Here is a 25,843-nt window from a genome sequence, read left to right as displayed (position 1 = left end):
ACTTATATGCTGTTATATATCAACTATATCTCAAAGCTGTTGGGGAAAAAGTTGGCAAAATTTGTTTAAAATAAGGAAAACATTACAAAGCAATTGTACTTAATTGACATCCTTATGTCGGCTATAATGGACTTGTTGCTTTGTTGTCCTAAGGCCCAAGGGAAAAAAGTCTTGTAGCTGTTACATTCCTAACATTCAGTTAACTAAACAGTAGTACAAAAATACAACACAAATAGAACATAAATGTTATAAGCTTAGAATTACTGGGTTTCTAAGTACTTACCATTCTCAGGCTTAGTCTTCTTAAGTGAATCAATGAGAGTACTGACTGCTTTTAAAACAAATATGATTTCTGTTACTTGTTGCCTAAAAAAAAGGGGGAAATTATTTCCAAAAAGATTTTAAGATACACCACGTGTGTTTTTTTCACTAAATTATACAAATAGATATACTTTGGAAAATACTGAACATTAAACAGTGCAAAGTTAATATTAGTTTTAAATTCTTATAAAATAAATCATTTCAGTAACGTATTTTGGTATGCAACTAAGATTTATAGTTATTCTAAGTTATCAACACTAAAATGGGGGGAAAGACAATCTATTCATGAAAATTTAAATTTATTTGTAAGATATTTCTTAAAACTACTTAAAATTAAAACACTGTATAAGATATGCTGTTAAAACTTCTACAAAAGTTTTTTTCTTTTTAACTAATTAGTACTAAAAGAGATCTGCCAAAACTTAAATGTATATAAAGATTGTTATTACCCCCTGTACATAATTTATCATGCTGTTAAAAGTATGTTTAAAATTACAACAGTACTTATTTAACTTTCTAAAACAACATATAAGAAATATGCTCAAAGTCAATTTAGAGACATCAGCGATGAAGAATAAGCTTGGAGTAAAGGACCAACAAGAGTAGTTTGATTATTCTTTCTCTCTGTAGAAATATATCTCTTCTTCTCTACAGTCCTCCCCCACGCCCCACTCCTGGTATGAATCTGTGTTATCACTCAACTGATAAGATTTTCTTAATAGTATGAGAGGGTACTATTTCAAGCCTCCCTTTTTAAGTATGGTGGTGGTTTGGTGGTTTAGTCACTAAGCCTTGTCCGACTCTTACAAGCCCATGGACCATAGCCTGCCAGGCTCCTCTGTCCATGGGATTCTCCAGGCAAGAATATTGAAGTGGGTTGCTGTTTACTTCTCCACTTTTTAAGTATACAGGTATTTTATTGGGCTGCAATGTCGTTTTAAGAAAAGAATGTAATAATACTGCATTAAACATAAGACAATACAATAATATAACAAATATAATAAGACTATTTAAAGCAATAAACACTTAAAACACAAGAAAGGAAAGAAGGAAAACTGCTTTCTGAAATCAAGTATCTTTTGCTCTAATAAAAATACTCCAATCAAGGCAACCCTATTATTGCTTTCATAAGTATACTTCAGAGGTCAATTTTAAAAAAATTAATTTTCAATCATGACAATAACCGAATTACTAACACCTGTCTTTGGAATGTTTTTGTATATAATTTATTAGAAGGTATAATTTATGTTCTAGAAATTCAAAATATAGTGGTCCTAAAAGCAGAAATACAAATAGCAAATAAGCATTGGTAATTAAAGAATAAAAAAAATTTTAAGGCAAATTAATAACTTGCCTTTAATAATAATTAATAGTTATTAATAATCAAGATTATAATAAAATAAATCTGCCTAGTTAATAACAATCAGATTATTTTTCATTCATCAAATTTTTAAAAGATAAGTGATAAAATGGCAAATAATTTTAAACTGCTAAAAACTGAGGAGAAGGATAATAATATACTCCTGGGAGGATGTAAACTGGTAGAAGTCTCTGATAGGCAATTTGTAATATATATCGAAACCTTTTAAAAGGTCTGTATCTTTTGACAGGTCAATTCCAACTCTAGAGATTTATTCTAAGTAAATAAGAATGTACACAAATACTTAGGGTTAGTGATTTACCTCTCCAATACTGCCTTATAGAAGGGGATCCACAGTAATTTCCTAACTCTTTTCCTGACTTAGATTACTTTGTCTTCCAATATCATGTTCTGTTTGATTCACTTGCTTTGCCTTAAATTCTAACTTACACATTAAAAACTAGGTTGGCAACATAATCCAATTTTTTATTGTATTTTTTTATGAATTCTGATCTGTACCCCAACTTTGATTAGCCTTGGCTTAGCAGAAAGATCTAGAGCTTGACCAAATGAGAAGGAAATCAGTTTAGGTACAAGGACTTAATTAGGCCAAGTAGATGAAAAGAAGATACAAGATATGGCTAGATGACTTACAGAGAAACCTTGAAATGACTGTAAAACAAACAAGGAAGTTCATAAAGTATGATTTAACTATTATTTTCTCTCTAGAGAAATTAACAATCATGTGTTCATACAGATCCACAGGTCCTTAAGCAGAAATCCTTGGGAAGATATATTTTAGAATTCATTTTTTTTCCAAAATAATATAAGTAACTTGGTATGTATGTCATATATTACTTAACCCCCATGAGGAGTCAGAAAAGGCATCCTATAATAAACACACTAATATATATGCAGCAAAACTTATGAATATTTACATTGTATGGAATAAATAAAATTATAAACAGCCTCAAGTTCAGAAATATTTATGAAAACACCTTTCTCAGTTTTTTAAATTATTAACAACTATGATAGTGTATTTCTTTAATTAAAAAAATATATATACATATACCTTGGAAGAGGGCATTTGCCACTTAATCTTTCATCCTCTATATAACGATGTAGTACATCCTGAGACCTCTTAAGAAGCACTGAGAGTGCCATTCGTGAGATGTAGCCTTCTTGAGGTGTTGTGACTTTATTACTGAAGGAAAACTGAAGCAGGGTTTCAAAACACATTTTAGAAAATTCTTCTCTCAAACGAATATCAATCTCTGCTTCTGTAGAATTAATAATGTTTGATGGTTAATACAAGGTTAAATAAATATACTCTAGTGATACAAATTCTTAGCAATGTAGGAATAAAAGGAAATTTCTTAAGTGGTAAGGAGTATGTATGAAAAACTTATAATGTGTGTGTGAGAGAGAGAGAGAACAATTTTCCCCCTTGCAAGATCAAAAACAAGGCATGACTATCCACTCACATCACTTTAAAGTTTTCATGTCCTGGTCTTTGGTTACACTTCAACAGCACTATAGAACACCTCTCAATAGTCTTCCACATGGTCCAACTTGGAATAATCCATTTGATTGTCTCTTTCATTTTTTCTCTTGGCAGCATCTTCCCCAGACCCTGACCTCTGCTCCGGTCTGGACTAGTTGCCCTGTGGATATGCTGTCCAGTTATCTCCTGGAACCAGTCTCTGGCCTCACCCTGTGAGTTTTTTATTCTCTCTTGTGTTATATCTTACTTTCTAGATCTTAACGCTCTCCCCTTTCTTGATTTACTCCTTTGTTTTCACAGAGCATATTCTGCAGTTCCTGAGAACGTGAATGGGAGGAAGTAAAAATTTTGAGACTACATTTCTGAAAGTGTCATTTTACTGTCATACTCAAAGTGTAGTTCCTAGCACCATCAGCATCACCAGAGAATGTGTTAGCATATTCTCATGCCTCACTCCAGACCTACTGAACCAGAAACTCTGGGGTTAAAGCCCAACAGTGACTTCCCTCCAGGTGAGGATAATGCACGCTGACATTTGAGAATTACCATTCTACATTCCTCACTTGGCCAACAGCTGGGCCTAGGTATAAAACTCTGCGTTAATAACCTTTTCCATTTGACTCTGAAACCACAGCCTCAATGTATGTGAGCATTCAGTGTTGCTACTGAGAAGTCCAATGTCCTTTTGACCCAACTCTTTGGTATTTGAACTTCTTTTTGTCTTTTCTGAAATCTTTTAGCGTCTTCTCTGTATCCCTGATACTCTGGTATTGCACGATGACAAGACTTATTGTGAGTCTTTTTTTCTTTCACTATTCTGGGTACTGAGTGACCACTTTTTTTTTTTTTTTAATCTATGTATTTATTTTTGGCTGTGCTGGGTCTTCATTTCTGGGCAGGCTCTTCTCTAGTTACGGCAAGCAGGGACTACTCTCTAGTTGCTGTGTACAGGCTTCTCACTGCGGTGGCTTGTCTTTTTGTAGAGCACAGGCTCTAGACGTGTGGCTTCAGCAGTTGCTGAGTTGTGACTCCCAGGCTTCAGAGCACAGGCTTCAAAGCTGTGGTGCATGGGCTTAGCTGCTCTGAGGCATATGGAATCTTCTTGGACCAGGGAGAGAACCCGTGTCTCTTGCATTGGTAGGTAGCGTCTTTACCACTAACCCACCAGGGAAGTCTGTGAGTGACCACTTTTAATCTGCAGATTTATATCTTCAATTTGTTTCTTTAATAACTTCCTCTCGAAGTTTTTCTCTTTTTGGAAGACCTACTGTCAGATGTAACATCCCTGAGATCCATTTTCTTTCCTCTCAGATTGTCCACTTGTTTGTCTTTGTTCTACTTCTAGGTTTTTCCTTAATGTTTTCTTCCAACCTTTCATAGAATTTATGTCAGCTATCATATTTTTAGCTTCTTTGAACTCTTTTGTGTTCTAACTGTTCCACTTTAACAGCATTTTTCTTGTTTTATGAATGTAAAATCTTTTATCTCCTTGAACATCCTAATTATAATTTTTTAAAATAAATGTTTTCTATGGCTCTGCATTTTTATCTCTTTCTTCCCAATTTTTTCTAACCTCTCAATTGTTTTGGTCTTTCTCTTTCGTGTTGGCAGATTTCCTCAACCATCTGTGAGCTCTGGCTGTCAGATCATACTCAAGAACAGGGCACCAAATATCACTGGAACCTCTGTGTTTATAAGTTGACCTTATTTATTAACAAAAAGACTTTGTATGTATACATTTAAAGAAAACTCCAAGTTAAAGATGAAAAATTTGTGTCTGATTGTAAAGTCACTGGAAGAATATACATACATGTACCTTCTTTATCTTGGTACAATTAATACTATAAATAGCAACAGGTATCATCAAAAAATTGCTATAAAAAGTATATATGGTAATTCAATAGTCCTTATTTAACAGAATATTTACATGTAGTTATAAATATGGTTCTTAAAATGTATTTTATAAAAACTGATCTATAATTTTTAAATATTCTTAAGAAGTTAACTACATTAAATGGACTTCAGAAATTTTTCTCTGATGTTCTAATGTTTGTTAAAAACTTAACATTCAGAAAACTAAGATCATGGCATCCAGTCCCATCACTTCATGGCAAACAGGTGGGAAAACAATGTAAACAGTGACAGACTTCATTTTTAGGGGCTCCAAAATCACTGCAGATGGTGACTATAGCCATGAAATTAAAAGATGCTTGCTCTTTGGAAGAAAAGCCAACCAAGAGAGCATAATAAAAAGCAGAGATATCACTTTACCAGCAAAGGTCCGTCTAGTCAAAGCCATGGTTTTTCCAGTAGTCATGCATGGATGTGAGAGTTGGACATAAAGAAAGCTGAGCACTAAAGAACTGATGCTTTTGAACTATGGTGTTGGAGAAGACTCTTGAGAGTCCCTTGGACTGTAAGGAGATCCAACCAGTCCATCCTAAAGGAAATCAGTCCTGAATATTCATTGGAAGGACTAATGTTGAAGCTGAAACTCCAATATTTTGGCCACCTGATGAAAGAACTGACTCATTGGAAAAGACCCTCATGCTGGGAAAGATTGAAGGCAGGAGGAGAAGCAGATGACAGAGGATAAGATGGTTGGCTGGCATCACCGACTCAATGGATGTGAGTTTGAGCAAGCTCCAGGAGTTGGTGCTTCAATCCATGGCATCAGAGAGTTGGAAACAACTGAGTGGCTGAAATGAATGTTAAACCTGCACTTTACCAGATTATTTTAAAAAACTGTCTGCACTAGGAAAAAGAACCAGTTTGTAAATGGACTAACTGCAATTTATAGTCCTGAGAGGTTGGTATTAAGATCTTTATTTTATAGATGACAAAACTGACACTTGTTACCCAACTATTAAGTTAACCAAGTTAACTAAGTGGTAAGAATATACACTCATTACTTCACAATAATCCATGACTTCACAAAACTGGCTAACTTATGTCAGCCTGCAATGATTTAGGTGATTTCCATAAGTACTCTGCAATTTAATTCATCACACACAATTCATAGAGTATTTATCACATTTTTCCCTCATAAAGCTTAATGTTCTACATTACATTCTTTCTTAACCATTCACCCATTTACATTTACCACAATTGTAGAAGTAACATTTCTACAAGTCAGCTTCTTCAAAAATATTTCAGTGTTTATTAACATTTTTAAAAAATCATTGAAATAACATACCTGTAAATGAAGATGACTGAGAATGTATTGATCCTTTATTAAGCATAGTCATTATCTGACCAACAAATTCCTTAGGAATAAAATTGGCATAAGGCAATATCTCAGTGCTGATAAGCTGAACTACCTAAAACAAAAGAGGCAAATTCATTATTTTTTAAGAGATAATAACTTATAGAATAAAATTTAAATTTTATTTTAAAAGAGTATCAGAATTTTTCCTAATAGATGTATAAAAGCATTTTAATGTTAATATAGAGGATAATTAGTTTGCTTCCCTCATGTGTCTTAGTGAATAAACTTTATTACAAATAATCAATACTACAAACTGTTTCCTATACAAATTCAATACATTTTGATATTCAACATGATAAATGCAAAGTGTGCTCGGGAGAAAAAAAAATCAGCATATGAAATACATCCATGTTAGAATACCATATCTAAAAAGGGACTAAGAATAAGATTTAAATCACCTTTTAGTACCATAAAAATGAGCTATTAAGAAGTTATATTCATTTTTGTTAAATAGCTTATTTCTAACATATAATGTATTATTTTGCCTTTTAAAGAAAAACAAAAGTTTGAAGAAGAGTTTATAAGAGTTAGTACAGCAATGGGACAAAAGGCAATACTTTACATCTGTATATGATGCCAACGCTTTTTATGTAATTTATTTGATTTGTTTTATTTAAAAAGTTCCCCTATCCCACTTACAGGGAAATAATAAACCCCCTCAACCAAAAATCCATAACTGAAAATTACTTGTTTAAATTCCATTTATAATCAGAAGAATATATTCTTTAAAAAACATTCATTATTTGTTTCTGCTGCTAAGTTACTTCAGTCGTGTCCAATTCTGTGTGACTCCATAGACGGCAGCCCACCAGGCTCCCCCATCCCTGGGATTCTCCAGGCAAGAACACTGGAGTGGGTTGCCATTTCCTTCTCCAGTACATGAAAGTGAAAAGTGAAAATGAAGTCGCTCAGTAGTGTCTGACTCTTAGTGACCCCATGGATTGCAGCCCACCAGGCTCCTCCATCCATGGGATTTTCCAGGCAAGAGTACTGGAGTGGAGTGCCATTGCTACAGCTGGTTAAAAATAGAGAAATCTGAGCAACTTATCAATTAAATACAAACATCTGATTTGTCAAACTATAAAGCTCTCAAATACATGCTCACTGATAGATTTATTTTACTAAATTAACTGCTCTTTATTAAGTGGACACAATTAAGTATCTAGACAACATGCACAAAGCTAACAAATATAAAAAAGTAGTTTTTTAAATATCAGTGCTTTAAAAATTAAACTTTAACCTTTTTGAGAGTTTTAATGTTTTTAGGTTCATATTCAATGTATCACTTTATGTTTTAAGCAATTTTACAGTTTCAACATTTTTATTATTTGGTTTGTATAGTCGTAGGAAAATGTTTTAAATAGATTCCTCACCTCAACATCAATACTTTCATTTCTTTGAAATTCTTGAATAGAGAGGTTATCTGGAGGTATGCTAAAAAATATAAACAAATAAAAGACTTGAGTTTTAAAGGTAAAATACTTCCTGAAAATACAAACAGAATTTCAACATCAAAAAAATTTCCTCATCCAAGTTAGAACATTATCATTTATTTAAAAGAACAGTTATTTCTTAAAGTAATTAGTATTCTAATTACAAACATGAAATTTTAGCTACAAAAATACTTGGCTCAATCTTGAACTAAATAAAATCTGTAGAACTAAACGTCTTTTAGTACTATGAGTGAAAAACAAGGAAAAGTAAAAATACTATCATCTGGAGTCACAGCAAAAATTACCATTGTGACAAAAACTGAATTCACTTATATTGCCAGTGATTTAAGACAGCCATGGTCAAGATGCTTAATTATTCACTCAGTGACAGCCCATTAATCACTAATTTGTAATAAATATGATATACTAAATATATTTATAATAAAAGCAAACATCTGAAAAGAGGACTGATTCAGACTTTCTAAAGCAGAAAACTGTTCCACCAAAATCAGAATAAATCAACAGTTCTGAGAGACCCAAAGTCAATTCTAGACCCTGTGGCTCTTAATAAGAATGGGCAGTAAAGTTCTATTAAGCTTATGAAACAATGAAATATTAAGCACTTTTACAAACAGCTGAGAATAGGATGATAATGATTATTACAATAATAATGACAGCAAAAATTAGAAAGCCAACCACTGTATTAAGAGCTTTATTCACAGTATCACCTATATTCACAGTAACCACAGGTATTCCATGTAATTGACAGAAGAGGAAACTGAAGCTTTGAATGGCTAGTCATATGACCAAGACACATTGCAAATAAATGACAAACCACAATTTGAACCTAGACTTATATCTGAACCTAAGTTCTGCTCTTTTATAAAAGTTATAAATGTAAGAACAGTATTACCATGTTTAGATTTAGAGGTAGAGTATAGAGTTTTATATCTAGAGCTATTCTTGCTCTATTTGGTATTATCTGGTTTATCTCATTACATGTATTAAAATAGACACACACAGAGAAAATACCAATTGGCTAACTACCAATTTAAAAAAGCTTATCAAGAACATACAGTATTAACATTATTGGGATCACACATCAGAAACACTAAACTACTTTTTAAAAATATATGAGGGAAGGGAATAGTGTACAAAGCTGAAAAGTTTACTTCTAATTCTAATGATCAATAAAATCAGACATTTATTCAACTGTGGACAGGCTGAATATTCTGATCTCAGAATTCACTATAGTGGTTATTTGTTTTAATTTATAGTTAGTATTCTTACTAGATCTGGGAAAGACAAAAGACAAATGGAGAAGGGGGAAGCAGAGGATGAGATGTTAGACACCATCACCAATTCAATGCACGTGAATTTGAGCAAATCTGTGGAAACTGTGGAGACAGGAACCAGGCATGCTGTGCAGTCCATGGGGTTGCAAAGAGTCAGACACAACTTAGCAACTGAACAATAACAATCCTTACTAGATATTGTGAGCATATCAAAAAACATTGGTTGAGCTTTTAAAACCACAGATGATTAACAGAATTTACCTATAAATTATGAAGGGAGATAGTCAATATTGTAGGTACAAATGGGACATATAAGATTGTTATAGTCTAAGTTTGAGAAGTATAATGGAAATCTTAAAAAAAATTTTTTTTCATGAATCCTTATTTGACAGAAAAGAGACTTCAAACTGATAAAATATTATTTGTATTTTTCTTCAGTTCTGTCTGTATGGTACATTAAATTTATTTTTTGAAATGTAATTCATACCATAAAATGTATCCTTTTAAATGGTACCATATAATGCTTTTTAGTATATTCACAAAGTTGTACAATGGTCATTTCTAATTCTAGAATATTTTCATCACCTCCAAAAGAAACTCTGCATCCATGAGTAGTCATGCCTTATTCTACCCTCCTCCCAACTCTGAAACACAAGTCAAACCGTATGTGACCTCATTTGTGTTTGCATTCTTTCACTTAGCATAACGATTTCAAGATTCATCTATATTGTAATATGCATCAGTATTTCACGGCTAACTATTCCACTGTATGCATGTACAAATCAAATTTATCCATTCATCAGAACATTTGGATTGTTTTCATTTATTTGGCTATTATGATAATATTGCTATAAACATTCGTGTACAAGTTTTTGTGTGAATGTTTCAATTCTTCCGGGTAGTACTTAGTGTTTTTAACTGAAAGTCAACAGACCATAACTGTATGAATTCCCACTAGCCCATGTGTCTTCTAGAGCACGGGTCCCCAACCCCATTAGGAACCCAGCCACACAGGAGATAAGCAGCTGTTTTCCATGAAATTGGTCTCTGGTACCAAAAAGGCTAGAAACCACTGTTCTAAAGAACTACCACCGTGTTTTGGTATTAAAAGGGTGTTTGAATGAATTCCTAATAGACCTCAAGTGTCTAAGTAAGTAAGTGGAGTCGCTCAGTCGTGTCCGACTCTTTTCAACCCCATGGACTGTAGCCTACTAGGCTCCTCTATCCATGGGATTTTCCAGGCAATAGTACTGGAGTGGATTGCCATTTCCTTCTCCAGTGGATCTTCCTGACTCCCACATTGTAGACAGACGCTTTACCGTCTGAGCCACTAGCGAAGTCCAAGTGTCTACCAGGCTACAATCTTTTAGTTTCTCATTTTTAACTGGATTTTTCTTTCACTCGTTTAAATAATTCATTCATTTATGAGAGCCCTCAGTGATGTTCAAAGCCTCTCCTTTCTTCTAGTTGATTTTGGTTTTGTTTTCTGTTACCATACTGCCTTGTGAAAGCAGCTTGCAGACCATAAACAGTTGGGAAACAGCACAGAGAAAGGTATAGTATGCTTGCATTGGTATCAGTAAGATTTCTAGAGGTAAGAAATATGTAAGAAAGCGAAACAAAATCTGACTAGTTATGGAAACAGAAATTAGGATCACATATCATTGCTTCTAATTCTGAAACATCAGATAAGCTCTTATAGAGAAAAAATTTAAGTTAAGCTTCTGCACTCTACAATTTCTGCACTCTACAATTTTTCTTTACTAAATAACTAAACATTAGAAAGACAGACAAAATTTCTTCATTAAATCACTCTGCTGTAGACTCATCTGATCATTGTCAACGTGCCGATGTAAATTTTTCTTCACGTATATGAAATTTATAATTTAAATGATTTCAAACTAGCAATTTAAAATGGTTACACAGCAGTACATGGCATATTCATCATTCTATAGTTTAAAAAAAGTGATTAACGGATAAAAAAAACAAAACAGAAAAACTTTTGTTATCACAGAATTTCACCACTATAGCACAAAGGAAAATTAGACTGTAGGAGTACTGAAGACTGCCTACCTATCACAGCTATTAGTGATAAGCCCATCTCTAATAAAATGGTACATTTTAGATCAGTGCTGCCCAACAGAACTTCCTATGACGGAAATGTTCAATGATCTGCATACAGTGCCCTCTATAGCAACCACTAGCCACAAATGAGACATGGCTAATCAGACTAGCTAATGAGACTGAAGAACTCAATTTTTAATTTGACTTAGTTAATTAAAAGGAGAAGGCAATGGCACCCCACTCCAGTACTCTTGCCTGGAAAATCTCATGGACAGAGGAGCCTGGAAGGCTGCAGTCCATGGGGTTGCTGAGGGTCGGACACAACTGAGAGACTTCACTTTCACTTTCCACTTTCATGCATTGCAGAAGGAAATGGCAACCCACTCCAGTGTTCTTGCCTGGAGAATCCCAGGGACCGGGGAGCCTGGTGGGCTGCCGTCTATGGGGTCGCACAGAGTCAGACACGACTGAAGCGACTTAGCAGCAGTAGCAGCAGCAGCAGTGACTGCTGTATTAGTATAGCTTTAGACAGACTGGAGCAGATTCCTCATTCAAAAAATTTAGCCCACATTTCAATTATCCTATTCTCATTCAGTGAGGGGCCAAAATACCATCCTTAAGATACACCCTCTGTTGCACATTACACAATGAAAATTTCATTCTTCTTTGTACAACTTAAACATCTTAAAGAGCTGTTCATTATTACCAACGATCTTATTTATTCTGAAAAAAACTGATTTTCTGATATGGTTCTTCTCTTGTGATGCTAAATGGACACTAGATTTTTTTAACAGATCTTCTTAGATTCATCAAGTTAAAACCATGGCTCCTTAATTATGATTTAATCATGTGGTCTTATAGAAAAGACTCCTATCTTACAACCAGCAACATGGTAAAGAGCAAAATTATCCTCTGCTTACAGATAATGTACCCAGTGCATAAATGCCTAACTCATTCTTTGTATACAATCTAGCAATCTTAATAGTCAATTAGTTAACTAATGAATAACGAGAAATACTGTTCTTAGGCAATTATAGGTATAATGTGCACTTCTTGAAAGATTGTCTTAATTGTAAAAATGAATGAGCTGACCTTTTAGTAAAGAGAAAGTCTTCAAAGGTGTTGGCTAGTTCCGGCCACATACTGTCAAATTTTCCCGAAGAAGCATGTTGCCGGGCAACAGGTAGCCCAATAGAAAGAACTTTGAGGAGAGAAGATACTGCTAGTTTCCAAGTGCTTTCAGAAGGGCAGGAATACTTCAAGCTGAGGGGAACCCTAAGAGTCTGGGAAAATAAAGACAGTTTAAGATAAATACTAATTAAAACAAACACTCAGCTTTTAACTACTTTTTTAAAAAAAATTACAGCTTCTCTTTGTTCTTATAAAAAATAAGATAAGCATTTTCATTTTAAATAGATGTTACTTTCTAGAAAGGCCAATTCTCAGACATGGTTTTCAAACCATACTACCTAGAAAGATATACTTTTAAGTCCTATGTCCATTTTACAAACAATGACCCTGAAGAAGTAATAACCATTTTTGGACCGTAGTTTCTCATCATAAAATATAAGGATGTTTTCTGAAAAGTTAAGAGTAGTAAATTTACAATCTTGCAGCTTCTCTAATGCAGTTATAAACTTAGAGCATTCTGCCGCAGTTCTCCTGGCAACTAATTTGATGAATGGGGTCTCTTCTATCCAAGAGAGATCAATAATTTTTTACTAATGGTTAGGTAAGCATGGCCTAGAGAATATTACTATGCTTTATATTTTATCTCTAAAATTTTTTGAATTTTATATTCTACACTAACATTTTAATGTACTTTCTTCCTTTTGCAAATATTTGAGAAAAACTGGTAATTTAAGAATTTGATTGACTTTATCTTCAAAGTCACAGCATAGCATCTGTATAATGACTGAAATAATGAGACTTACTTTCTAATTGGTCAACTTGCTGTTAATCATTAAAGAACTAATTTGGTGGCTTAGAATGAAGTTCCCTGGTCATAGTTCTATCCAACAACTAGAAGACTAGACTGACCCAACCATCATAGTGAGTTAGCCCAGAGCACTATCAATAAACAGTTCCAATATACCATCTGATTATGTTCATGAGAGTGCCCAGACTCTATTTTTATACAAAAATTCTAGTCTGAGAAAGATAAAAATTAAAAGAGATACATTTTCATAATTCAATGTTATGGAGTGAACCTAAAACCTGATTTCATCTTCCACACAAATTATCATTGAATACTTACATAGTGAACATGTGAACCATTACACAATAGTATGATAACAAAAGATAATTTAGCCTACCCAGAATCTTTTTCCCCTCCCCACATCCAGTTGGAAATTAGGGTAAGGAGATGATCAATTTATTAAGCCAATCAATCTATTCCATTTCTCTGGCCATAATCACTGGTTCAAGACTAGGCATGGAACTAAAGCTGGTTCATTTAAGGTTAACTGTAGTAACTTAAGAATAATCTGATACACACACACACACACACACACACACACACACACACTTTCTGCTGACATATAATCCCTTTATTAGCCTACAACTATGAGGAAAAACATAGGATATGTAGTCAACCCTTGGAAATCAGAACAAGGAAGAAAAAAATTTGCTTTCTGGAAATAGTACCGAACCACTGGATACACCAATCCCAAAGCCCTCCCTCTATCTCTGACTTTTCCAACTAAGCATGCTCTTTTATTCTTAAAGCTAGTCAGAGACTGAATGTGTGTCATATGCCAACAAAAGAATACTAAATTATACATGGGCCACTCTGAATTAACAGGTTATAACTTAAGGTTAGATAGTTTACTACTAGATTAATAGTTTACCAGGATCAGGGGAATGTTAAGTACAACAGATACATTTGACTTATACATTTATTTTTAAAAAATATTTAATGAATATAGAGACTGGCATATTCTATATACTCAGTAAATGTATGTGAAACTAGAAAATTCAGTTCTTGCTGTCACAAAGCTCAGTTTCCAAGGAAGGAAGAGCGTTGTCCAATTAACACAATACATGTAGTAAGCGGCATCAACCAACTGTTCAGAAATACAGAAAAGAGATTATTTAATTCCATTAAAAATACAAACTGATTCATATCACTCCTCCAAGTTCAACTCTTCAGTGGTTAAAGAATGTCTGATTCCTTATGATGGCTTGTAAAACCCAAAGCCACTTTTTCAGACCTATTCCAGGCCCTGTTAGCTCTCTAAGTGGGATTTCTCAACAATGCTTTAAAAATATACCATGATCTTTATGTTGTTTAATTGATCTAGATCTCCTTCTCCCTTGTTGCTGGGTATTCCTTCTCCAAATGTTACTTTATTTAACCCTTGCCAGAATCCCATAGGCAGTTTAGTTATTTCCTTGTCAACAGAGGGAAGGGAGAACTTAACTTTTATTCAATACTGACTACTTGGCAAGTATTGTTAAATGCCATATCTCACTTGAATCTCTTAATGGTTAAGACATGAAATTTGCATTGTATTATCCTTCTTTTACAGATGAGAAACACTCTCAGTTTCATTTGCTCCAAAATCACAGAGCAGCAAGTACACAGCAGTGCACTATGCTAATCCAGCTTTCTCTGAACACAAAGCTGCCTCTACTTGGAGGTCTTCACTTAGTACTTAATATATTGCATTATTATTTTTCTTTTTATAGATCCTTTATTGAATTATTAAATGTATGAACTATCTTATTCATTTTTAATCTCTACTATTTCTTAGTACCCGCGACAGAAGTGCTTAAAATTTATTCTCAACAAATCAGGAGATACAAGACAGTTTTGAGGGGATGAGTGGTGAGGGGCAGAAAGAACTATGACAGAAAATCAAGGGAAGAAACAATTTTAAGAAGGCCAGGGGCTTTGCTGGCGGCTCAGTGGTAAACAATCCGCCTGCCAAGGCAGGGTACATGGGTTCAATTCCTGGTCAGGGAAGATCCAACAGGCACTTGAGCAACTAAGCTCTTGTGCCACAACTACCGCGCCTGCGCTCCACAACAAGAGAAGCCACTGCAATGAGAAGCCTGCAACGCTGCAACAAAGAGTAGCCCCAGCTCACCCCAATTAGAGAAAAGCCCATGCAGCAACAAAGACCCAGCACAGCCAAAAATAAATAGTTATTTTTTTAAAAAAAAGGCCAGAGCAGTACCATATTAACAAGGAAAATAAAGAATTAGAAAGGGCTTAGAATTTAAAGACTTTTGTCTTCTGTAACTTCAAGTAAGTAGTTTTTTTAGCAGAATATGGAAGTGAGCCTGGGTACAACAGGTTAGAGTGAGTGGTGGTTAGGTGAAGGCTACAAGTTGTTTAAAGGAGCTTAGAAGTAAAGGAAAGTTGAAAGAGAACAATTTTGAGTAAGAAGTCAAATGAGAGAAAGATTTTACATAAAAGGCTTAATCTTCTTCCCAGGATAAATATTAACAGGCTGAAAGAATTAACAGCAAAGAAAGGTGGGAACAGCAAAGGATGAACACAAAGAGAAGGATGAGCCTTGGAACAGAGAAAGGTCTTCTTCCTTGAGGGAAGTGTTCAGCATGCATGTGTGCTAAGTCACTTCAGTCATATCTGACTCTATGGGACCCAATGGACTATAGCCCGCCAGGCTCTTCTGTTCATGGGATGCTCCAGGCAAAAATACTGGAGTGGGTTACTGTGCCCTCCTCCAGGGGATCTTCCTGACCCAGGGACCAAACCCACATCTCTTATGTCTCCTGCATTGGCAGATGGGTTCTTAACCACTAGTGCCACCTGGGACATATTCCCAGGATAAAGTATAAGAGGCTGAAAGAATTGCCAGCAAAGAACGGTGGGAAAAGAAACGGACGAACACAAAGAGAAGGATGAACCATGGAACAGAGAAAGGGCTTCTTCCTTGAGGGAAGAGAGTTCAGATCAGACTGTAATTATCCAGTAAATAAAAGCATCTACATATTAGAGTAAGAGCAAGGTTTAGGTTTGTCCTTCAAAACAGGGGGGGGAAAAAGGAAATAAACTTTGGAGGAATAGGACACACACAACAGCAGATGAATTTTAATAATGGTTGTCCATGCACTGAGGAACTGGCTTTCAAAAAAAGTATGCATGATCAGTTAAATCGATAGGATGAATTGTGAATTTCTCCTTGAATGCTTATCAAAGTATGAGAAATACTGTCCTAAGAAACAAGATGCTTATTGTCTTGTGCCAAAGATGAAAAATCATAAAATTGAATGCATATTTTAAAATATGTTTTATTAAAAAAACCTTCTTATTTCAGAGAAACATCTTCCTAAATAATATTCATGAATGTTGGAGCAAAATCACTATAAATAATAACAGATTATATTTTTCCATTTATTTTAATATATGACAATATACAATTACCTAAAGATAAATTTCAATAATGTTATCATCATTAAATGAAAGTATAAAAATTTTTTTAAAAGATACCTTAATAATATTCTGGAGTACTTTCTCATTCACCACTGCTTTGTGACAGGCTGTTTTTTGATATAAATCCACAACTACGTCTAAAGACCTTTCAGCAAATGGTACATAATTCAAGGCAACCCATTCCGCCTAGAAAGTAATATTTTCACATGGAGTTAAAATAAAAATGAGATTAAATGAAATCATATTGTTTTCAAAGTGAAAGCTTCTTTGTCTTAAAGTTCAGGCCTTGGTTTTAGGTCAGATTGTTTTATTACATGCAAAGTTTTCAAAGAGATATAATTTCATGAAAGAATAATTTTCAGCCAGGCAAAAATTAAAACTATCAGAAAAAGTACATAGAGCATTCTATCAAAAACTGGGAAAGTTGTACTTTATTTGTTGCCAATAGGTTAGGACAATTTTAGGAAATTTAACTCACCGGTGCAAATAGTTGGATCTATTGTGATTCCATTGTGTTGCAAGACAAATAGAATGAGAAAAGTTAATACACATTAAACTACTTTTCGGACCATGTAAAATTATAATTTTTATGTTGAGTGAAGAAAATCAGCACGTGCATGCATTCAGAAATTTATTTTTCCCCTAAGCCAAAACAAAGTTAAAATTTGCCAACTATGGCTAAAAAATATTTTATGTAAAATCCAACTAAATTTCACACCAGTAGTAGACAACTTCTCATTTCTTCATTTTCTATTGCAGGTATCTATTTTAGATAAGAGTAGGACTAGGCATAGGAATTTAGAAGCCATTTTATAGTATGATGAGGACACCAAGAAAGAACTCTGAAGAAAGATGTACTACAGAGTATCAGGAAAGGCCAAGCTTTCTGGAGAACCACTTGGGAAAAGAAAGCAATAAACAATTAAAAAAAAAGAAGGGGCACAGGTTTTCCAAATAATGTTTCTTTCCAGTTTAAACTGTTAATAGAAATATGAAAGTTCATTTGTGAAATAAAAAGTTTGGAGATAAAGTCCATCTTAAGTGGAACTGACTACATTTATAAGACATGAAATTTTACAGAGTAAATATAATTTATAGCAAATTACCTGATTATATTTTGCATTTGCAATGTGTTTTGTTTCCAGCTGTCCATACTGTGGAGGTTTACATGAAAATTCTACAAATGCCAGTAACTGGTCAAATATAGCAGGATACATTATCTGCATGTTTTCTGGTCCTACACAGATGGCCTATAAAACAATATATGAACAATAGAATGTATAATCTGAACTCCATTAAGTTCTTTACCATTTATGCTTTTGTTTAATCAAAGAATCTTAAAGACTGTCTTATTTTATGTTAAGCATTATATACTTTTTGAAGCCCTGAAGGACATTTAAACTATTTTAAACTAATATTGAATAAAGTATAGGCTAAATACTTTAATCAGCTAAAAAATACTTTTTAATTAAAAGTGTGGCTTATTACTTAGCAGACTAAACAAAGGGCAAGCACTTAAAGAGAAGTCATGGGCCATTCTGAGGTTCCACAATCTGATCATTTGTTCAGTAACACACACTTTAGACAATTTAGAATGCTTCACTGACCAAGATGAGATTGACTTCTACTTAAGTGCTTAACTGATGACATTAGTTCATGAAAATGACAGCTTATGCCTGCACCATGCATGGACCAGAGACTTTAACAAGTAAGCACGTTCATTACAGTTGGGAAAATAAGTCATGAATGAAAATCTGTTTCTAAAAGAAATGTATGTATTAATTTTTAACAGGGCAGTGTATATTTAGCATCTAATGTATCAATACATAGACTTGATATAAAACAAGAAAAAAATTTAATAAAAATTAAACTTAATGCTACAATTTCATAAAACAAAATGTATATTCAGACACTACAAATTTTAATTACATCAAATATGTTGAAAGAACTTAAATCTCATGTTTTTATTTTGTCTAGCAACAAATGTGTTTTCTCCTCCCATCCTTTCATATTTTCCTGTCTGAGCATTTATCTTTCTCTGTAGGAAAAATATTTAATGATATAATTTATGGAGTATCTAAAATATATTTGTGCTTTCCAAAACAAAAAGCATAATCATTCTACACTTGAGGCACCTTCAAAATACAAAATCAAAATTCAAAGCATCTCAAAATTTTAAGGACTTTCTTTAAAACTATGTGTACAACATGTATATTTTCATACAATCATGGCTTTTTTAACCCGTCAGATAACAGAGTAGTTTTATTCTCCCTCAGAGAACGGGTAGCCATTTAGCTTTAACAAAGTGATCTTGAGATACAAAGTAGATAAGCAAAGTGCTGCCCATACATACCATTAGATCATCCTGTAATTACAATGTGGAAAGCAGAATGAGGATATGTAATACCATCTTCCTCTGGTCACTTTTCTCAGAAAAAGTGAATGGAGAACTTAAAAAGTATACAGCCTAAAAAAAATTCTCTCTACTAACTAATTTCACAATCTTCTTTATTAACTTCTTGCTGAGTCTTAACTCTTAGAATTAAATATGTAGCAATTACTGTGGAAAAGAGATAATTACCCTAAATGAATTCTTTTATTTTCAATGACAAATAAAGAAAGGAAGGCAGGCAGGAAGGAAGGGAAAGGAGGGGCGGGAGAGAGGAAGAGCAAAATTCTGTGTGAAGACCTTAGAAAACTAAGTATCAAAATTTTTCTGGAAATAGCACCAAATAATGATCTGGACTATATGTTTTGATTTTTTGTGGTGCTTTATAAACAAACAAAACAAAACTTACTAACAGTGTTACAGCTGAATCCTGAGATCTTAAAATACATAATATGGAGTCAATTTAACAACAAACTTCATCTAAGAAAAAGTTGTTAGTATTGGCTTTCTTCAATATTCTTAATCAGAAAAGCCTATAGTGTAAATCTGGTGGCAGATTTCAGTCCAAAAGCTAAGAATCAATAAGCATGCTTGTGAAATCACTATAGTCATGGCCAACTCTTTGTGACCCTATGGACCATATGGACCCTATGGAGCCGAAAGGCTCCTCTGTCCGTGGGATTCTCCAGGCAAGAATACTGGAATGGATTGCCATGACCTCCTCCAGGGGATCTTCCAGACCCAGGAATAGAACTTTCATCTCTTAAGTTTCCTGCATTAGCAGACGGGTTCTTTACCACTTTACCTGGGAAGCCCCAATCTATCTGGACAATATTTCCTATTAATCCTTGAAAACTGTGTAAGTGAAAACAAAAAAAAAACTGGACATCTAACATCTGACATGATTCAAAGTTTCTCTTATTAAGTCATTTAAAATAATTCATTCTGTACTTAGCATGTACTAAGGCCTTTGCAAGACAATATGATAATGAAAATAGTAACAACTAATGTTTACTGAATGTTTAACTGTGCCAGGCACTAAATGCCTTACAAATACTATCCCACTTACTAAGAAAAAAAGTTACAGAGTTATTATTTCCCTTTTATGGATGAGGAAGCCAAAGTACAGAGAGATTCAGAAAACTGCCCCCATTAAGTAGAAGCCCCATTCACACACAATGTGACAGTGTCTCCTGAAGTACCACTCCAGTAGCCTTGACCATGGAGGTACATATGCTACCAGTTATCAGCCTTCACAAAGGTTAGCAATAAGTAAGATAGATGCAGTCTCCTGATCTCAAAACTTAGGAAAACAGATTATCAAATTCTCATGTCCCCTAGGTATGTAAAAATATCTTGGGGAAAAAAAAAATTAGCCTATAGGACTAAGTCATTTTGGTTGGGAACTAGTGATATGAAAACCAAGAGGAAAAGCACATGACCCTGAAACTCTAAACAATATAAGGGTAAATATGAAATTAGAAATGAGTTTTTCCTTTAAGAAGGAAAACAGTTTTTAATCAGTAAGGTGTTTTGCAGAATAGCTTATTAGTTTAAGAATAAACTTCCAAAGCAAGTATATTTTGCTTGTGAAAAAATTTTCTGACACCTGTGGGGGAAAATATAAAAACACTCTTACTAATAATGAAATATGTTAAGTCTTCTGTTAGGAAATATCATATGTTTGAATCACATTCAAGTATTATGAAATATAATTTAAATAATCCCGTAAGTAATAAACAATGGCTAGAGTGAAAATCAGTAATGCAAAATGACATCAACTGATATAAGTAAAAGTTCCAAAGTTTCCAACAATAAAACTTCCTAACTTTCCAACTGAAGGTAAGTGCTTTTTCGAAGCCATTAAAAAAGCTCAAAGCTCAAAACAAATGCCTGCTTGGGATGAACGATTCTATTTGCTCTCTTATTGCTAAAGCAGAGGTTTTGTTCTAAGTAAAATTATATGCTTTTTTTCCTAGAAAAAAAGTTTGGGGGTTTGCTGTTTCTTCTTTGTTTACTATCCTCTACATATGTATAAAACCTGAATTAAACACCTGAGTAAGAGTTCTAGATTATGGGCATCCCACAAGGTCTATGCTTTCCTTTTCTAACTTTTCCATTCCCTCCACAGTAGTCTATAAACAACCTATGCTCACAGTCAGGGAGAAAAAAATTATCACTGACAGGCTACTTTTCTTCTGCCACCGAAAACAAAAGCAGCTCTTTTAATTTCAATTATGAAAAACTGATCCTCCCTGTAATAAAATTATTAAAATGCCAGATTTTCTTACATTTTAAGTTTCTATACAATTTCTCTGCACAGAGTAACTTAGGGGTAAGGTGGTCAAGGAATTACTGCTCAGCTAGACCTCCTCCAGAGACAATCAAGGTGTACTATGTTGTAGTAGAAACCACTATTATTACTGTGAAAGTTTTCATCAATCCAGTTGGATATAATGCAATTGTTTAATTAGAAAGCATGATCTGTAGTACCCAAATGGCTACTGATAACACATTTGTAATCAGAATCCACTTCCATTCTAATTTTGTCAGAATGTCATAACTACTTTGCTGGGATCGCAGACTCTTTAGTTCATACTTGTTTTGTTCAACATTTTGGTGGTTGTTAATTGTGCTAACAATTACCTTGACAGTTTAAAGAATTCTTTGATTTTGATCTAGTCTTGTTTGCCAACTGGAATTTGCTTAACAATTTTTAGATCTGTTTTAATTTTTTTTTTTGGAGTAACAAAACACATATGGGTTAAAATATATCTTTTAAAATTTCTGTGAGGTAAACACTTTACAAATTTATTCTTATTTTTTAATGGGTTTCTAACAATTCAAGAGCTAAAATTAAAATACAGATAAAAAATATATAATCCCATTGCTAATTAATTTTCTAATTACAGAAATACTTTACTAAAGTTATCACTCCAAAAGTACATATTCTTGTGAAGAGTTGAATGAACAAATCAAAAATGCTGGTGAACAGAAATAAGAGCATGCAGGCAGTTTCCTGAAGACTCTCAAAATAAACCTGAATTACCTTTTAAAATATATTAGAAAAATACAAATGTTAAAATTAACTGGATCTTTACAATCTTGAATGCATCCCAAAGTATACATACATAACAATCTTGATGATCCAGAATTTATCCCAAAAATTATTTAGCAAAGTAAAAAAATTCAAGAGAACCATATGCATTATTGCTTAGACAGCCACTAAAATTCGATTACCTTTTGGAGAACATCTAGAGCTGTAAGTACAGCTTCCTGTAAACTTGTCAAAACTGCTTCAGTGTAAGATGGAAGAATGAAAGGGGAGGCATCTGAACTTATTGGGACTGAAACAGCACGGTGCAATATGACTCCCAACTTCTGCAAGTCATCCATGTTGAAACCAGTTTTTATGTGTTGGTAGAGAGCTGGAAATATCTGAATTAAAGCTGTAAGAAAAGGCTGGCTGGGAATGAAAGTTAGTTTATCCAGTGTAATAGGAGGCTTGGTGCTTTCAGATCCAATTCTGTACCAGGTATTCCATGCAGCCCACCAGAGATTCAAATCTTCAAGCTCATCAGTAACTACAGGTGGCTCAGAGCTGCTATATCTTCCAAGTCTTTCTCCAATGGAATCTGTTCTTACAAATGGCCTGTTCAGGCTAGGGCCCGATATAGGCCCTAAAAGGACAGGCGCCGGGACATTAACTGCAGGTGGTGTCTCAGGCTTATCTGAGTCTCTGACAGGGGACACAATCTGTAAAATTTCCTGGAAGCTTTTCAGTGCAGCCAGAGATACTTCATTGTTTTTGCTGAGTGCTGCTGATTGTATATGGTCAAGAAGAACATCCCATGCTCTTGAAAAATCTCCTATATGAAGAAGAGGAAAAAAAAATTATTACCATAAAAGTGATCAAATTGTCTCTATTAGACACTTGAAAGTTTATCTGCTTTATTTTTCTGCTTAAATTCCTACAGAAGTAGAAAAAGATATGCTTAGGCACTAACAATGTGAGTTAAAACCATTACAACCCAAAAATCCAGTAAAAAAATTTTGTCAGATACAGGAATAAATGGCACCAAGAAAAGGATAATGAGTATATCAAACAAGGTTTTGAACTTTAAACTCCATAAATGTATGTATACACCCTTCTATCCTAATATTTCTGCCGAAGGAGAACAGAATAAAAACTTAAAAGAGTGAAAACAAAAAATTTTCAGTAACATCTTCAATCTAACCATCTACCTTTATTAAGATGGTCCCATTCTTAAGCATATAGGAAAAGTTATGACAGTATGATACACATTTTTTACCTAAATGTTTAAAATAAACTAAGTCATACTCCATAAAAATCTTAACTTTACACTTGGGTTTTCAGATTTAAATAATTTTATAGCTGCAGAATTCTGGTAAACATTCTCCCCCCATATCAGTAAGTTGCCAGAACATGCACCATAAATAAGACTGTCCTTTTACCATGAGGCTAAACTTATTTCTCTCATGTAAAATCAAGTCAACTGATCTACTGTCAGCACAGCATGGGCTGAATGGTGGTTGCTGTTTCCACTAATCATTTCAATCTCTTGCTCTATTCCTGTGACCAACTGAGCACATTTATAATGAAACTCTACAATGAAACCAGGTGTGGTTTGTTTCTATTACTGTTGTTGTTCAGTCATTAAGCCATGGCCAACTCTTTTACAACCCCATGGACTGTAGCCCACCAGGCTCCTCTGTTCAAGGGATTTCCTAGGCAAAAATACTGGAGTAGATTGCCATTTCCTTCTCCATGGGATCTTCCTGACTCAGGGATCAAAGCTGTGTCTCCTGCATTGGCAGGCAGGATCAGAGGAATTGACACTTTGCAAAGAATAACATAAGTAGGCTATGAAATATAGAGATAACTGTGTTTTAAAGACTCACTTCACAAAAGCTAACAAAGACTAGGTTTTTTCAAGAAGGGATAAACCCATATAACTGAGGAAGCATTCAATGAATTGGAAAGCTGGAACTAAGTCTGGTATAAAACAGTAAGCACTGCACTGCTTTACAGGATAGACTATTAACACTTGTTCAGTTACATGTTTCTTCCTCTCCATACTCTTTTAATTAAAACTGAAGTATAATTTATATACAACCAAAAAACAGGCTTTTTAGTAACTGTTCAAACAGTTTTAACAAATTTTGTTTAAAAACTATCAAAACAGCAAAACAAAATACTTCTGCTTGTTGCCATCCAAGTTCAAAAATCAGATTAAACATTACATTCACCTACCAGAATGGTGACCTAGTCTCAGGTCTAAAATATTCCATGCTATAAGAAGGAAAAATATCTGCAGTTCTTCTATTAATATACTCCATGTCTAGGAAGAAGTCCTCTTTCTAAAAGACTAAGTATAATTACATATTGTACTTCATTATGTTAAAACATTACTTTTTAAAAATTCTTAATTTTTTATACAATTTTCAAAGGTTATATTCTATTTACAATTATTATAAAATACAGCCTATATTCTCCATGTTGTAAAATACATCATTCTAGCCTATCTTACATCTAATAGTTCACACCTCCCAGTCCCTTTACCCCTATGTTGCCCTGCTTCCTCCCTCTCCCCACTGGTAACAATCAGTTTGTTTTCTGTCTCTGGGAGTCTTGATTCTTTTTTGTTATTCTCACTAGTTCACTGCATTTTTTAGATTCCACACAGAAGTGATATCACACAGTATTTGTCTTTCTCTGTTTGACTTATTTCACTTAGCATAATGCCCTGCAAGTCCACCCATGGGGCTACAAGTGGCAAAATTTTCAACTGCAAGAAAAAAAAAAACTACAAAACACAAACATGTGGAGGCTAAACAGTATGCTACTAAAGAGCCAATGGGTTACAACAGAAATCAAAGAGGAAATCAAAAAATACCTAGAGACAAATAAAAATGAAAACACAATGATCCCAAACGTATGAAAGTGAAAGTCGCTCAGTCATCTCTTTGTGACCCCAAGGACTATACAGTCCATGGAATTCTCCAGGCCAGAATACTGGAGTGTGTAGCCTTTCCCTTCTCCAGGGCATCTTCCCAATCCAGGGATTGAACCCAGGTCTCCTGCACTGCAGGCAGATTCTTTACCAGCTGAGCCACCAGGCCAGCCCCTCAAACCTATGGGGCACCAGCAAAAGCAGGTCTAATAATAAAGCTTATAGCAATACAAGCTTCCCTCAGGAAACAATAAAAACCTCAAATAAACAACCTAACCTTACACCTAAAGGAACTAGAGGAAAAAGAACAAAATCCAAAGTTAGGAGAAGGAAAGAAATATAAAGATCAGAGCAGAAATAAATGAAATAGAGACTTAAAAAAAAAATAGAAAAGGTCAATGAAACTAAAAGCCGATTCTTTGAAAACACTGATAACCTTTAGCCAGCCTCATCAAAACAAAAAGGTTGAGGACCCAGATCAATAAAATCAGAAATGAAAAAGGAGATATTACAACTGATACCACAGAAATACATAGGATCATAAGAGACTACTATGAACAACTATACACCAATAAAACAGACAACCTAGAAGAAACGGAGAAAATCTGAACCATGAAGAAACAGACAATATGAACCATTATCAGTAGTGAAATTGATTTAGCAATTTTAAAACTCCCAACAAAGAAAAGTCCAGGACTAGATGGCTAAACAAGTGAATTCTACCAAACATTTAGAGAAGAGTTAATGCGTATCTTTCTCAAACTACTCAAAAAAACTGTAGAGGAAGGAACACTTCTGAACTCATTCTATGAGGCCAGCATCATCTTGAT

The 25,843-nt window shown here is 34.1% G+C and overlaps 1 protein-coding gene and 1 long non-coding RNA gene across 7 annotated transcripts in view; one reads left to right on the top strand and one right to left on the bottom strand.

Annotated features, from left to right (window-relative positions):
* Nucleotides 1-25,843, bottom strand: part of MON2 (MON2 homolog, regulator of endosome-to-Golgi trafficking) — a 112,832-nt gene that overhangs the window by 13,847 nt on the left and 73,142 nt on the right. For 4 of the 6 annotated variants that reach the window (XM_027542416.1, XM_027542418.1, XM_027542421.1 and 1 more), the window contains 9 exons: nt 22,279-22,907; nt 17,756-17,899; nt 17,128-17,145; nt 16,707-16,835; nt 12,338-12,528; nt 7,827-7,887; nt 6,382-6,505; nt 2,754-2,961; nt 284-366 (listed from right to left, as the gene is read on the bottom strand). In XM_027542416.1, coding sequence (XP_027398217.1) covers nt 284-366; nt 2,754-2,961; nt 6,382-6,505; nt 7,827-7,887; nt 12,338-12,528; nt 16,707-16,835; nt 17,128-17,145; nt 17,756-17,899; nt 22,279-22,907 — 1,587 coding nt within the window. The remainder of the gene's footprint in view (nt 1-283; nt 367-2,753; nt 2,962-6,381; nt 6,506-7,826; nt 7,888-12,337; nt 12,529-16,706; nt 16,836-17,127; nt 17,146-17,755; nt 17,900-22,278; nt 22,908-25,843) is intronic. The other 2 variants (XM_027542420.1, XM_027542419.1) reach the window with 1 other exon arrangement.
* On the top strand, nt 3,126-5,316 carry LOC113892913. Its single transcript, XR_003511170.1, has 3 exons — nt 3,126-3,397; nt 3,486-3,697; nt 4,797-5,316. It is a non-coding gene; the product is annotated as an uncharacterized LOC113892913 (long non-coding RNA).

Source organism: Bos indicus x Bos taurus, chromosome 5, assembly GCF_003369695.1.
Source record: "Bos indicus x Bos taurus breed Angus x Brahman F1 hybrid chromosome 5, Bos_hybrid_MaternalHap_v2.0, whole genome shotgun sequence".
NCBI lineage: Eukaryota > Metazoa > Chordata > Mammalia > Artiodactyla > Bovidae > Bos > Bos indicus x Bos taurus.
This window is presented reverse-complemented; position numbering and strand designations above follow the sequence as displayed.